Here is a 17,039-nt window from a genome sequence, read left to right on the forward strand (position 1 = left end):
AAAAATAAAGCTAGGATAGTATTATACCAATATTGAACCGAGTAGCGTTTTTAAGGTTATGTGCTTATGTACAACGAGTTGTTTGTTTTGATTTTCTGCAACCAAAAATTGTTCATTATAATATTCTTTAATCTTTTACAATTGTGTGTAACTGTGTGCTACTGTGTTCCGTGTTCCAGTGTTTGTCAACGTTTAAACGTCAACAGATATTTTCAGGTACCTATGTATCTTTTACTTTAATAACTATAATCCTTATATTCAATAGGTAGGGTACAAGGAATTTTTTCTTTGAGTCATTATAATTATTGAATTATTGTTATTCATGTAAAGTAATATTTACTGTAATATTTACAATTATTAGAAAATATAGGTGTATTAATAAGACCTTATCAGATTATAATCGGACAAAGGTTAAATGATAGACTTACTAGTGGTAGAGTAATTTTAGAACCAAAAAATGTAAAAATGACTATGATATCCTTGAGATTAGTTTTGAAAAATCAATTTGAACATTCTAATTTTTTTATTGTCATATAGTTGAATATCTAAGACAAGTACAGGAAAACAATAATCCATGTATAATCAAAAGTTTTGTTCAATCTTCCCTATGGAAAGTTAAGCTAAATAACCAAAATAAAATTATTTTACCCTATTTTCTTTATTACGACGATTTTGAAGTAAATAACCTGTTGGGTTCTCATGCTGGAACACAAAAACTTGGAGCTGTATACATTTCTCTTGCTTGTTAACCACCTGAACTAGCATCATCACTAAATTATATTTATTTAGTCGCTCTTTTCAAAACTGATGATAAAAATTGTTTTGGGAATCGTGCTATATTTAAAGATCTTCTTGCAGAGCTAAATTTTTTAGAGTCAACTGGGATTGAAGTGGTTGTCGATAACAAAACCTATAATATTTTCTTTAAATTAGGATTAATTCTCGATGATAACCTAGGATTACACTCTATTCTAGGATTTGTTGAGAGTTTTGTTGCAAATTATCATTGTCGATTCTGTAAAACTCATAAAAAAGAATGTCATCAACAATCTATACAAAATGATAACAGCTTAAGAGACACTGTTAATTATACAGCTGATGTTATGTGTAATGATGTGTCCGTTACTGGTATTAAAGAACCATGTATCTGGAATGATGTAGGATCTTTTAATGCAACTACCAACTATAGTGTGGATATAATGCATGATATGGCAGAAGGGGTATGCAAATATGATATAGATCTTATACTGAAAGAAATGATTTATAATCTCAAGTATTTTTCTCTTGATAAGTTAAATAACAGAATAGAGCCCTTTAATTATGGGCCAGTAGACATTAGAAGTAGGCCAACACTAATTACTGATACAAGTTTGAAACGAGAAGGATGTCTCAAAATGTCAGCCTCTGAAATGTTATGTTTTAAAAATACTTCGGGTTGATAATAGGAGATTTGGTGCCAGAAGAATCTGAACTTTGGAATTTATATATTCTATTAAAAAAAATCCTTGACATTATTTTTTGAAAATGGATACAAAATCAGGATGTAATTTTATTGCAAACAATTATTTCTGAACACCATGAATTATATAAAAAATTATTCCAAAATACTTTAAAACCTAAACACCACCATATTATGGTACATTATCCGTTAATTATAAAAAATAAAAGCATATTTAATTTTTTATGTATATTATGCTGGGTGTAACAAGAAGACCTAATAAATTAAATTACTTTTGTTATAATTTATAATCTATATTATAATTTATTAACTCATGCACTGCAGGTTAGGTACCTATTTTGATTTTGTTTATGATTATAAAAATCGATCTTTAATTTTCTTTTTTTATGTTTACACGGTAAGTAGTCGAAATGCCTTAATTTTCAGCTTCAAATCTAGTTGGTACATTCAGAAAGTAATAATTTAAATTTCCCAGTAGTTTCCAAAGCACCGGGGGAAAAAAAAAGTAGACAATAATTTTGTATTAGCGTTCGAAATTAGAATTATGAAAAAAAAAAGATTCCTCATAAGTTTATCTACCTTATTATAGAGTGGCAAATTTATTCATATTGTATTACACTATTACTCCTTATTTTGGGTACTGAAAGTATATGGTACTTAATATAGTACACATATAATTAATTATAAAAATATAGTGTATGTAATAAAAAAAAATCTAAAATTTATTTATTAGTAATACATCATTTATTTCGTAGGGATCAGATAATTTATTTTTTGTTCCTGATATTTTAGGGGGGTAGACCCCCAACCCCCACCTACGTTTGCCCTTGACAAGGCTTAAATAAAAAACTAAATTTAGAAATTATTGTATATCAGGTATTATTTATTTATTTTCTGTATTAAAAAATAAAAATAAATTTTTTTAGGTACGTACAGTGAAATCGTCTGTAAATTACATAAAAAAAATTTTAAACATTGATTAGAACAAATCTTTTTTTCATTTGTCACTTGTCAGGTATTCCTATACAGTATTACACCCTCTATATTATATTTATCTTTATAAATTATAATATATATTACTCTTGGTTTTCCAAAAAGGGCTATATAAATTCCATTTGTTGGGAATACTTCCAAGGTGGAATATTCTTAGTTGCTTGACCACTTGAAGTATTTCTACGTTTTCTAATAGCATTTAGAAAACAATTTCGTAATTTAGTCCATTCTGACTTGCACTTATCAGCTATTATAAAAAAAATATAAAATTACATGTTCGGTGATTTATGAATTTATTTCATATCCAGCGAATATTTTTAATTTCTATAAGCATAAAATTCGGGTTTCCTTAACCCGTAAGTGGTATGGTGAAAATAAATCACGCTAATGGTATGGTGCGGTCTCCTGGACCACTTAATTTTGTTAATTATATTAAGACCATATTTTTCAATTATTCCATCGAGTTATTTGCAGAAATAATACATTTACAGTGTCAACTTTTATTTGACTATCATTTTTTCGACTCAAATTTAACACTTTTAAAGAAAATAATAAATTTTTTAGACATTTTAAAAAATTACTATGTTATATCTTACTTGTGCTTCGGCAAATCCTAAAGTGTTTAAAAATACGTTTTGAACTCTATCATCATCTAAATATTGAAGTAGATATAATTAAAAGCAATATAAGAAAAAGAATGATTCAAAAATTTTAATTTTTAGATACAAATAATGTAAGTCAAAATAGCCCTTTTTTATCATTGATAGATCTACATTCTACATATTTTAAATGAAATAAAAATCGCATATTCGACTTATTTTTTTATATTTATTGCTTGACCTACATAGTATATATTAAACATAAATAAAATATAATAATATATATTTACTGAAATAATAATCTACAAGAATAAAAAAAAATTGTATACAGGCAAAATGTTTTTTCTTTTCAACTAAACTAAATAAAAATAAATAAACAACTTTCAAATAAAAAAAAAAATTAAATACTTTTACAAAACAACTTGAATAAAAATATAAATAAAAAATAAACAGTTAGGTAGGTACTTAGTTTCCGAAACAATTTGAACAAATTTTTCTGCTGCACTCAAGACATATGGGATCCCCACAGAGTTTGCATTGATAAATAGTGTTCCTTTTCTTCTTAGGAGGACATATTCGACACGTTTTTCGTGATTCCAGTTTGTCTTCGTACACTGGCGTATCTTTTAAGTTTTTTGATTTACCGAGAACTCTTCCGATTCCACTCCTTATTTCACGTGAGATACATGTATTTTTAAAGCGTCTTTCTAATTCTGGACTCACAAGTTCAAACGCTAAACTCTTCAAATAATCGGCTCTTGTCATTGTTTCGTTATTTTTAAAAGAATTATATAAGACATACGAATTAACAGAAGAAATATCAAGAAGTCTGTAAAAAATTGCTAACGGCCAACGACGAGTACGACGTCCAGTAGAATAAACAGAACATTTTTCGTCCAATGCATCAACGCCTCCTTTTGTACTATTATAATAAGAAATGATTTCAGGTTTTTGGACATCATTGTCAAACCCTTTTTGATTGTGCATCGATGAGATTAATAACACTGCTTTATTTGGTTTTGGTACGTACGATAAAAGTGTAAGATCTTTTGTAAATCCATATTGAGTAAGGCCAACTGTACTTTTCTTTTTTGGTAAAAAAGCTTGAGGTATTTCACGTTTATTTTTTTTTAGTGTACCAACATATGTTAATTTTTTCTTTTTTAAAAGTTCAACAAGTTCTATGGAACTAAACCAATTGTCCGCAGTTATATTACGGTTGGTCCCTTGTATTGGTTTTGACAACCGTAAAACTGATTGTGTAGGCTTAGAAAACTTCCTTTCTGTATGATCTAAGGTAATTCCATCAGTATTTTGTCCGGCGTAAATGTATGCGTTAAATAAATAATGACTGCGCGAATCAGTTAAGCACATCATTTTTAACCCGTATTTAGCTGGTTTATTAGGTATATACATTTTAAATTTGCATCTACCACGAAAACTTACTAACATCTCATCCACGGTAACACATGAACTCAAAGAGTAATTCAATTTACAGTTTTCAATAAATTCATTAAAAATTTCAGAAATTGGTGCGAGTGGATCGTTTTCTTTTCTTTCAGTTCTAGTATCAGAATTATCGAAACGTAAACATGAAATTAAAAATAAAAACCGTTTTTTACTCATGACCAGGCGAACAATTTCACGTCCTGTTCCGTCAGTTGCAAATAAGGTGTTTGCATTTTCATGATTTGATTTAAATACAGCTGAGTAAAATAGCAAACCAAACAATGACCTTAGCTCAACTTCGTCTACATTTTTTAGGAAACTTTGCATACAATTTTTATATTTATGACGAAAACTATCAATTTTTATGTTTGTCCATACCAATATTTCATTTATTATATTCTCAGTAAATAAAATATTCCAAATTTCAGAAGGGCGAGCAGTATCACCAAATTGTTTGATCGGGCCACGCAGTCCAGGAAGTTTAGTAATAATATTGTGTCGAGCAGTTTGTAATGAAAACCGAAACGCTGTTTGTGTTTGATGGAATTGTTTTATTCAACGTTTATTTTCATATATTTAATTTTCAATGTATACAAATGAATATTTGTTTTTACAATATTACAGATAAAAATCGTTTTATACTCTTACGAGTTCACAAATAAAATATGTAATTTAGGGATAACATAAATTCAAGGGGGGGGAAGGTGTGCAACATAGAACTCACGGTTGGTTTCGGAAGTTCGTTGTTATTTGGTGGTTTTGCTCCCGCTATCAATACTGCGAGCGACTCAGGTTTAAGAACCGGTGCTGCGTAATGAATGTGTGGTATCAGCAGTGACTCAGCCCTGTGGTGGTATGCGGATAGCTGCTTGGACTTGAACAGTTGACGGACGGTGACTGGATACTTCCGTAGTCTGCTCGGCGTAGTGCTGTGTTCACGAGGACGGACTGGCTAGTCGACGCGTATGGTGGCGCTCAGTCGGCGTTGCGTGAATCACAGGAAACCTTACTTCACGTCGCACTCGGAGATGGCGGATAGTAGGAGTGCCGGGTCGACTGTGGAGCATCCGTATTACGACAAGAATTGTCGTCCGGCTTGCTCAGTCTTGGAGCTATGGCTGTTTTGTAGCGTAGAAATTCACATCCGTATTACGATTATAACAATCGTCCGGCTTGTGATTCTCTTTGCTCAGCAGGGAGAGTAACTTATTGATCGATGGCCAGCGACCTGTATTTATGTACTTCATGGCTCACCGATTCCCTTCGATTGGATAAGTAATACTTTCGTATTTTCATGGCTGTAGCTCTTGATTTGAATGACGCGTTAGTACCTGGATTATAGTTCGGAATCCGCTGATTCCGAATACTATGTTATTTTCAAGTTTCAGTTCCTGCTCTTTCCTAGGGAAAACTTGATTTCCCGGCAGGCGGCATCGGTCCGCATACTCGGGCGTCGCACGGCGCTATCTATATTGTTTCTATTGCTTCATTCTGTTCGGCGGCGCGCGTGAGCGGCGATAGTCGGAGTAATGATACAACGCTAGAGTGCGCCACGTAATTGGGTACTCTGTTTTGTCTCATTACAAGTTCTCGTATTTTTAGACGCGAACTCCTCAACCGACCATTTAAATTTATTTTTACCATACAAGAATTTCGATGGTCTAATGTCATCGTCATTATCAGTATTACTCTCTGTCTCACTTTCATCTGATTCACTTAAATTTTGTTCAGATTCGGAATTATGATTACTATCAATACACATATTATCAGTAACATCATCACTTACCTCTGAACAATTTTCGGATAATATGTCTGATATAATGTTCTGAAAGTTCGGGTCATTTATCCTAATGTTAGATGAACCAGCTTCATCCATTTTTATTTTTTTATAACTGAAAATAACGAAAAAATAAAAAAAGTTAACGAACTTTGTCAAATTTTGATAAGAAAAAATAATTACATTGATGGTACGGTGCGGTCCGTTAGACCGCTTATCACTTTAAAACAGCTGTTAACACCAGTATTTAACATGTTTACCTCCATAACCATTAGTTACTGTTTTATACTATCTCTGTGGAAAGGTAAACCCAACCTCTTTGATTGTATCATTAATACCTTATCACCTAAATCAAAACAAAAAATTGCAGCGGTCTGTGTGACCGTACCATACCACTTACGGGTTAAGCATAGGTAATTGTATTTGTTAACAAACATCTATTATATACTGTGAACTATACTCTATTCAAAATAAGACCGTGACCAGGCGGTGACAGGTTTTCGTCAGGCGGCGGTAAGACATATGGCCAGATGCCGTCCCCACTATGGCGACGCATCAGGTGTTGCCATGGAACAAAGCCACGCCCATGCACACAACTCGGCCGCCTGGTCACGATCTTGTTTTGAGTAGAGTACACAGAATTGTGGAATTTCTCCAATTGTATTGGATCTCTCGATGATAAATACATAAATATTAGGTGTCCGATAAAAAGAGGATCAGCATACTAAAACTATAAAGGGTCAAATTCAATAGTCTATTTGCTCTAGTGGATGCTCATTATAGATTTATAACCATTGATTTGGGATCTTGTGGTCGTAATTCAGATGGCAATGTATTTGCCAAATTTACATTAGGAAATGCTTTAGAAAATAAATGGTTGGATTTACCCAAAGATACACCACTAGAAGACAATGGAGAACCTATGCCATACGTGATTGTTGCAGATATAATAAAGCATTTCCCTTAAAATCATATCTCATGAGACCGTACAATAAAGTATTTGTAACTGGAAATGAGGGGAATTAATTATAGACTTTCGCGAGCACGGCGTGTTGTGGAGAACGCATTTGGAATACTAAGTACAGCCTAACTCAGTGGAAAAAATATTGCTTGCTGCATGTTGTCTTCATAACATGCTTTGTCGTAGTCATGATAATTATTTGGATGATATAAACGAGTAAAGTGAAATTGGAGAAGGTCTTGAAAATATAGAGCCATTAAGAGGAAATAGTACACAACGATCATTTGAAGTACGTGATAAATATAGAGATTATAAGAGGAAGAATCAATTAATGAAAATAATAATTTTTTAATTATATAATTAAATTCCCAATTTTCTAGGTTTGTAATGGTTAATATTAAAACTTTGATGATATTTTTATTTGTATATTATCATTAATTTATAAAAAAAAAATTGTATACTTGATTGATTAAATATAAGATATTTAAACTATAGTATATATATGTACTTAATTGTCTGTTAATCTTAATTTTATATTGTTCTATTATTTTTATGTAATTGTCAAGCTATCATAGTATGTACTAGCGGCTTTTATAATAAAAAAAAAAAAAATAAAAAAGAAGATATTTAAACTATAATATAAAAATATTGTTTTAATTAATGGTTAATAATTCTATACAGTTTGATACTTTTTAAATAAATATTATATTATTTATTATTACCTAATTAATTTAACTTAGAAAAAATATAGTAAGTACCTATTTTCATAATAATTGAGTGGGAAAGCGTTGAGTGTTATAAATATGATCACAAAATAGAATAATATTTAAAAATAAACACGTCAACACGCGATTTAAAATTAACGGTGTGTTAACAAGTCGCGTGTAAAGTTATGTTAAAACGTGGCATGTGAATAGTGTGTCCCCAGCTTAAAGTTGATGTTATGCATTTCTTATTTTGATGGTTATGAATTTGTCATTTTCCTTTCGTTGACATGTGTGACACTAACAGTAATTCAGTCCAACGCTCGTGAAGTACAACGTATATACACACTATACAGGTAGGTAATAAACATAAAATAATATACTATAATAATTATATGTATATTGGTACTATAAGTAAGTATATAGGTACGTTTAACGATATAGCAATCCAAAATGATTTGTGGCATATGTAAAAAATACTCTAATAATGTTTAATCTAGTAGAAATTACTAGTTATGGTTTAAAGAATTTCAAAATTTACCTAAAATAGGTACCTGTCATTAAAGAAATTGGTATCAATAAAAGTATTGAGCAATTACATATGTCAGCAGTTAGATTTGCTCTATCTTTACATTTAATAATTATTTTTGTAAAAGTGAAATACAAGTGTTAAATATTATTGAAGATAAAATTATAAAGCCAATAACTTCATTATTAGAAGCTGCAGTGTTTGGAAAGAACGTCGTTCGTGAACGCACGTTCACGCGTTAACGTTCATTTTTAGTGAACGATACGTGAACGACGTTTATATTTTTAACGAACTTGATCGATTTTTAAGACGTTCAATTTATTTACCCTTTAATAAAAAATATATTTATAAAATATACTAATTAATTATATTATATTATATTATATAAGTCTAAATAGTATTTTTATTTTTGGCTTGAGTTGTATATGTTTATAGGCTTTTATATTAAGGCTTGGTCAAACAGAAAGCGGGCTGCCCGCGCGGGCACTGTAAAATAATACAAAGACCGCTTGCCCGCCGCGGTCCGTGTACCCATAAACCATGGCGGACGAAAAGTCAAAAAGTCCGGAATGAAAAAAGTTGTACAAAAAGTCCGGATTCATTTTTTGATTGCCGGACAAAAAGTCACCCTCTGTTTGACTGAGCCTTTACAGCAGGTAAATGATTCATAAAAAAAATTTATAAAAAATAAATGAATGACCCATAGGCGTGCGCAGACATTTATGGCAGGGTGGGCCAAGCCAAGATACTTGAATATTGAAGGAAGAAACAATACAATTATTTCATACTTTAATATTTAGCTACTCGTTATCACCTACTATTGAGGGTATAAAATATTTAAATATGTAATAATTTATATAATAAAAACAAATACATTTTTTTTTTTTTTAAATTAAAAAAGAAATATATTAATTGTACAGTTTTACAGTTCATAACTCCATTCTTCTTTCAACTGGAGTTAAAGTTTTAAATGTCTCAATCACCTCATCGACATTGATATTGTATGCCAATTCTTGCTCGATGAACATTGTCAAAAGTCTGTCCAAGCGTTCTTGCTTCATTGTACTGCGGAGCTTTGTTATAACTATGCTAAGTTTTGAAAATGTTCTTTCGCAAGTACAACTTGTAACTGGAATAGCCATAAATATTTGCAAAGCTTTAAAAAAATTAAAATATATAGTTTCTCTTCCACTATAAGGTTCAGTCAGCCATTTAATCCATTTATCAATATTTATTTGTCCATCATTTGGTATACCATCAGTATGTTTTAATAGGTCAATTTCGGTTTTTAGAATTTTACTGTCTAGATCAAATGTGTCTGTTAATTTGTTAATATCATCACTACTAATTTGAAGGTTTAATAACATACCTACACTTTTTATTAAATCAATTGTTTCCTGATTAAATCTGATATTTAAAGCAGAAATCATATTGTAATAGACTTTTCTCATTTCATGTTCTTTAGTAAAGTAATGTTGTGTGTGACTTGAGCCATCTATCTTTGTGGAAATTTTTCTTTATCTTTTGACAGGACATATCAATGTTTTGATCATCACAAAATCTAACAGAATTTTTGTAAATAATATCAAAATTTGAAACATTGTTTCTCATTTAATTTAGTGAATTTTTTAATGCTTCAACAAGTTGCACTGCAGTTAATAAATTTATAGTTGATGATTGTAAACATGTACTGGTTTTTAATATTAAACAAAGAATCGGATCTAGTAGTTCCAAGGCAAATATAAAATCAAAACTTTTCATATGAGATAAGATACCTAAACCCTTGGTTCTTACATCTGCTTGATTAGTTGAGTCAGTAATATCATCAATTGCAATCAAAAGAGAGGAGTAGTTAGCCTTTATGGCACTAACCACTTCAGAACGGCATGTCCATCTGGTGGATGAAATGGACTTCAAAGTTTTAAGATTTACATTCGTAGTATTAACTATTTTTTCAAAAACTGCATGACGCATACAAATACCCTCAACAAAAGTGTATATCAACTGTATGTATCCAAAAAAGACAAATGTAACTCTATTATCCTTCCCAATGGAGTCAACCAGAACTAAATTTAGGCAATGCCCATAGCAATGTACAAAATATAGTCTTGGATTTTTTTCCTTAAATTTTGCCTGTACACGTGCAGTACTGCCGGACATGGTTGAAGCTCCATCAAAGCAAACTGAAACCAAATTTTCCCACTATGTTATACTCACAAATAATATCGCTCAATACATCAAATATACTTTGAGCATTTACTTGAGTGATTCGTTTCATACAAATGAACTGTTCGTATGCACATCTTTTTTGTGAATCATAATATCGTATAACAATCGATAACTGCTCATGGTGACCCAAGTCACTCGTTTCATCAACTACCAACGATACTTTTTTATTTGCTATTGTATTTTTTAATAACTTGATTAATGGATTCAATAAGGTCAATTTGAATTCGATTACTTGTATAAAGACAATTTTGAGGTCCTGATACAAAATGCTCTTCAAAAAGTGGATCATACTTGCGCAATAGCCTGAGAACATCCAAAAATAGTCCTTTATATACATCATTAGTTTTTTCAGTGTGCCCACGAAATGGTTTACCACCAATTCCCAAACAGAGTACAATATCTATTAATTTTTTCATAATTTCTCTATTTTGTGATCTCTTTATCTCTTTTTGACTGAGTATATCTTTTCTTTGCTCATCTAAAATGGTATCAATTGATTTTTAATTTGGATTTGTAGCAGTTTTTAAAGATTTAGTACTATTGAGGTGACATTTTGATCCTTGGTAACAATTAAACCTTGCTGTAGATTGTTTCCAATTTTTAAAACCGGATTTTGAAAAAGCTCCATCAGATTGTCCAGCATTTAGCCCAACGGAACCACTGAACATCCGACAAGTGAAACAATAAGCAGCGTCTGCTTTAGGGCTATATTCAAACCAAGGATATAGCTGATACCATGATTTTTGAAAGCTTCGGTACCTATTACCAAAAGTACTTCTTGGAAAATTTATATTTACTGGTTGATACGGTCCTTTGTTTGAACTCAACTTTATTTTTAGGAACTTGATTTGTTGGATCATCAGGATGTAGGTCAATATCTTCTTTACCTAGAATGCCTAACCAACAGTCCACAGATTATAAATTATAATTTTATTTTTATATACTACCTAAATAATATACAGAATACAACTAAGTCACCCAGACAGCATTTTGTAATGATAATATTATAAGAGTATTATAATAACGTTATACTAATATTATTCGTTATTATAATGTTATAATAATATTATTAAACAAAAAATTGCTGTCTAGGATGGACTCTGTTATTGGAACAAAACCATATATATGAAACCAATTGCTACTGTTTCTTCCACATGTGTTAAAAATTATGCAACAAATAATGAAACAGTTTCAAATGTTGCTTCTGAAACATTAAGCAGTGTACCGCCGAGCAAAAAATTAAAACAAATACAAACTGTGGATAAAGTTGTTTTAGCTATTCAACAAAATAAAACAATAGATGAAGAAAACAGGGAAAGAAGACATAGGGAAAAAATGGAACAAAAGAAAGAGGCTCTTGATTTATTATCAAGATTGGTTACGGCTCTAGAGAAGTAATATTGATCTCTAGATTATATTGCTTTTCCTATTTATTATGTCGTAAGTTTATTATTTTATACTTACTACTGACATATAAAGAGTTATGTATTTTATTTTATGTTACTTAATACAGTTGTTGTTATATAATATTATTATTTAACTATTTATATTGATAAATAAATAGCGTATTGATCTCTATATCGCTTTTCCTAATTATTAAGTTGTAAGTTTATTATTTTATACTGATATACAAGGAGTTATGAATTTTATTTTATTTAATACAGTTGTTGTTATATAATATTATCATTTATGTTGATAAATAAATGATACATTCATGTTGATCTCTATATTGCTTTTCCTAATTATTAAGTTTAATATTATTATAAGTTATAAGTAAACATTGGTCTGATTGATTTAAGACTCAAACCAGTTATTAATGTATCTTGTGTAAGGTTCTATAACACAAATTATCTTTTAAAATTAAAATAATAATAAAATTCTGCAAGTTTTACCAACAATCTAACTCATAGGTTAACCTATGTTTAGCTATGAACAAATATAATGTTACTATTTACTAAACCAATATTTTAAATTAAATTTTTTTTACAAATAATTAATAGTGATTGTTACTTTATTATTTAACAATTACATGGTGTATTATATAGCACTTATTATAATTACACTAATCATCCATGTTCAAATTATACAATTCTAATATTTAATTCTTCACAGATTGAGTCACGCTTTAATAAACCTATACGGTTTGATATACATTCTCTAAATTCAATATTATTTGTTTCTTCTGAAAATATTTGTTGTGGTATCAAGGAATTCAAAAGTTCATCTCCTTGCATCAAACAAATATTATGTAATACACAGTATAAATGTCGGTATTAGGTCGATGCGCTCCATGTCAAGTGTCGTAAGCAGACTTCGAAACCTGCCTTTCAGTAAGCCAAATGATCGCTCGATGGCCATCCGAGCTGAAGAGTGACAGAAGTTAAATTTTTTTTTGTTTCACAGTCAAATGACCATTGTCACGATACGGTTCGTGGTTTGTATATGCAGCATCACCGATTATATGGCCATCATTTGGAAATTTTGATGGATCATCTATATAATTATACACTTCAGAAAGCCGAACTACTCTTTGATCGTGTACAGATCCAACATTTCCAACAAAACAATGTATATAGCGACACTGGTGATCACAAACAGCCTATATGAAAGAAAACAAATCATCATACATAATATATAATCAACACAAGCGTGCGCAGGTATTCTTGGCAGGGGAGGCAATACCTACCTTGGCTAAAGAAGTCCAGACTCCAATCCCCCCCACCCAATTTTCCCCAATAATCACCTTGATGTGAGTTACCTAACGATAATTTAAATAAATCCTCACACAAAATCAAGTATATGCATGGCTCTATTAAACCATGATATATTGTTCTTTATGGTTAAGAGTTGGGTTAAACATTAAATTACTAAAAAAGCTTTTAATAAGTTATTTCTAATAATAATATCTTTGTTTATTATGAGTCATAATTAATTAAAAATACATAATAAAAAAATTAATAAATAAGAAAACATAATTTGAACAACTTTTAAAATAGGTAATGTGTTTTATTAAAGTTCCATACGTCGTTTTGCGGTAAGGTCCAATGTTTTAAAAATGTCTATTACTTCTTCATAATTAACATTATACGCTTGTTCCTGTTCAATAAACATGTTTAAAAGTCCATCTAATCTATCCTGACCCATAGTACTTCGTAATTTTGTTTTAACTATATTTAGTTTTGAAAAAGTCCTTTCACAACTACAACTTGTTACTGGTATTGTAACAAATAACTTTAATGATTTTAAGATACTAGGGAAAATATTTTGTCTATCACAAGAAGTTAACCATTTAATCAATTCATCACATTTATTTTTAAATTCGTTTTTAGGAACACTGTCGTAATTTTGTAAGAGTCGTATTTCTGTTTGTAAAGTCTCTGTATCTAGATTAAATGATGTAGCTAATGTACATATATCGTCATCATTCGTTTGTAAAATTATTAAATGAGCTATACTTTTAATCATGTTAATTGTTTCTTGATTGAAACGAATAGATATTCCATTGATCATTTGGTCCAAAGCTGTATTATATACAGTTAATTTCATTTCTTCTTCTTTAGTTTTAAAGAAATACTGGCTGGTATGAGAAGTATCTACTTTTGATGAAATTTTTCTTTTTTTTGCAGCTGGAATTGGAATATTGATATCATTACATAATTTAACAGTATTTTTATAAATATTTTGAAACTCATATTCCTCATTTCTCATTTTTTTGAGCGATTCTTTCAACGAATCTACTACTTCCACAGCTGTCAACAAATTTATGTTTGAAGTTTGTAGAAATGTGCTTACTTTTAACACTGCACTAAGAATTGGATGGAACATTTCTAGAGCAAATATAAATTCAAACATTTTTAGTTGAAAAATAATACCTAAACCTTTAACTCTAACTTCAGATTGTTTGGTAGAATCTATAATTTCTTCAATTGCTACTAAAAGAGATGAATAGTTTATTTTTACTGCACTTACAGCTTCAGATCGGCAGGCCCGTCTAGTATTAGATAATGATTTTAGAGTTTTTAGTTTTGCATTGGTAGAATTGACAATTCACTCAAAAATAGCATGTCTTGAACAGCTACCTTCTATGAAATTATACACCAACTGAATAGTTCCAAAAAAATCAAATGCAATTCTATTTTTCAGAATCAACTAAAATTAGGTTTAAACAATGTCCGTAACAGTGTACAAAAAATATATTTTTATTCTTTTCTTTAAATTTAGTTTGAACACCTGCAGTACTACCTGCCATTGTCGCAGCCCCATCAAAACATGTCGAAACAATGTTTTCCCATTTAATATTATATTCTTCAATGACATCACTCAGTGTATTGAAAATGCTTTGAGCATTAACTGACTTTATTCTTTTCATCGTCAAAAACTGTTCTACAGCAGAGCACTTGGTGTCATCAAAGTATCTGATAACAATTGATAATTGCTCGTGATGCCCTAAATCACTTGTTTCATCAGAAATCAAAGATATTTTTTTATCTTGTATACAATCTTTTAATTGTCTTTTCATCAATTGAGTTATGGAAAAAATTAAGTCATTTTGAATACGATTACTACAATACATAGCATTTTTTGGTCCATTGTTCAAATGTTCATTTAGAATAGGATCATATTTTTTTAAGAGTCCAACTATATCCAAAAACAGTCCTTTGTGAATATCATTAGACTTTTCACTATGTCCGCGAAACGGTTTACCACCTATACCAAGACAAACCGTTATATCAATCAGGCGTTTCATAATTTGTCTATTTTTTAGTCTTGTTTTTTCTTTTTGACTGCGCAAAAGTTCTCTATTTTCATCCAAAATTGTGTCAATTGGTTTTAAATTAAAAAAAATGTTCAAAGAAGTAGAGCTGTTTAAATGGACCTTAGACATTTGATGCAATTTAAATTTAGATGTAGCTAGTTTCCAATTATATATATATAATAATAATATTCCAATAATATATTTAAACCTGTCTTTGAATAAGTTAATTCTGTCTGTCCAATATTGATTCCTGAAGAATGTGTAAACATCTGACAAGGAAAACAATATGCTAAATCTCCTATTTAACTATACTCAAGCCAATGAAACTGTTTATACCAGTGACTTTGAAAATGTCGTAATGTACCACTGAACGCTGTTTTTGGGTAACTCTTTAGTATAGGTTGGAATGGGCCATTCTTTACACGTTGTCTAAATTCAGTTTGAATTGTTGGTATCTCATTAACAGGATCATCGGGATGAATTTCAGAAGAAGGATATTTTTCCAGATCTATCAAATTAACACAATGTATTTAAAAAAAAAATCCAATTCAATAAATAAAACAGTCAAACAATATTGTTATATTACAGTATCACATTTAAATATACATATTTCATTATTAATTTCTACTGATTGGTTACTTCAGTTACTTATAAAATACTTAATTAGTAGATATAAAAAATCACATTAATAACTATTTAACAAAATATAAGTAATTATGTTAATTGTAATTACAAACCTAATACACAATTTTAAACTACCAGTCACCAAGCATACAGTGGCATAGCCAATAAATTAGTTCTATACAAAAATCACTTACATTTAAAAAAAAGTTAGATACATTTTTTTATACTTACAATGAATCAAAAAACACAATATAACGTTGAACACAAAGGTCAAAGAGTCAACACTAACATATAAACAAAATAGTTAAATATTACCAATATAACTGTCTAATGCTTCACAAGCTGTAGTTTGTAATGACTGGTCCACTTTCAATTGTTCTATAAAATAATAAAATACCTACATTAAAACTAAAATAATTAATTTTTTCAAATATTTAAATTCATACCAGTTACTTCTGTTCCTAGTGGTGCAATTTCTGTAGCATAACTAGTAGATGGTGGCAACAGCATTGGGTCATCTGGATCAAATTCATCTTAATATATAAATATCTTATATATAAAAATCTCGTGTCACAATGTTTGTCCGGAATGAACTCCGAAACTAATGGACCGGTCATGATGAAATTTTTTACAACGTGTGTAATTTGGTCCAACTTAAAAGATAGGATAGTTTTCATCGTGAGAGGAGCAACCCTGGTAGGTGCTAAAACGGGAATTTTGAGATTTCAGATCGACATTTTTGTTTTTAAATGGATGCCATGAGTGACGTCGTACAAAATGATTCGTTCTATAAATATAGTGAACATTTAAGTCGTTGCCACGGTAACAAACAAACTATAAACAGACATAATCTCCGGCGCCTTTGGAGTTGGATATTTTTTTTTATTAAAAACGCGTAAGTATACATTTTATTATTCACATTTGTTTTTAGTAAAATGCCACCAAAAAAGTCTTACCTC

At 30.0% G+C, this 17,039-nt stretch overlaps 2 protein-coding genes across 2 annotated transcripts; both read right to left on the reverse strand.

The window, feature by feature from the left end:
- Window positions 1-3,516: 3,516 nt before the first annotated feature.
- Window positions 3,517-6,531, reverse strand: LOC107883176. The gene is made up of 4 exons (XM_016802741.1): window positions 6,461-6,531; window positions 6,142-6,392; window positions 4,269-4,802; window positions 3,517-4,154 (listed from the first exon to the last, which is right to left on the reverse strand). The coding sequence occupies exons 1-4, from the start codon at window positions 6,529-6,531 to the stop codon at window positions 3,517-3,519; spliced, it is 1,494 nt and encodes a 497-aa protein (XP_016658230.1).
- Window positions 6,532-14,832: 8,301 nt separating this feature from the next.
- Window positions 14,833-15,585, reverse strand: LOC103308873. The gene has a single exon (XM_008183019.1). The coding sequence runs from the start codon at window positions 15,583-15,585 to the stop codon at window positions 14,833-14,835; it is 753 nt and encodes a 250-aa protein (XP_008181241.1).
- Between the last annotated feature and the right edge of the window lie 1,454 nt (window positions 15,586-17,039).

This window comes from Acyrthosiphon pisum, chromosome X (assembly GCF_005508785.2).
Source record: "Acyrthosiphon pisum isolate AL4f chromosome X, pea_aphid_22Mar2018_4r6ur, whole genome shotgun sequence".
NCBI lineage: Eukaryota > Metazoa > Arthropoda > Insecta > Hemiptera > Aphididae > Acyrthosiphon > Acyrthosiphon pisum.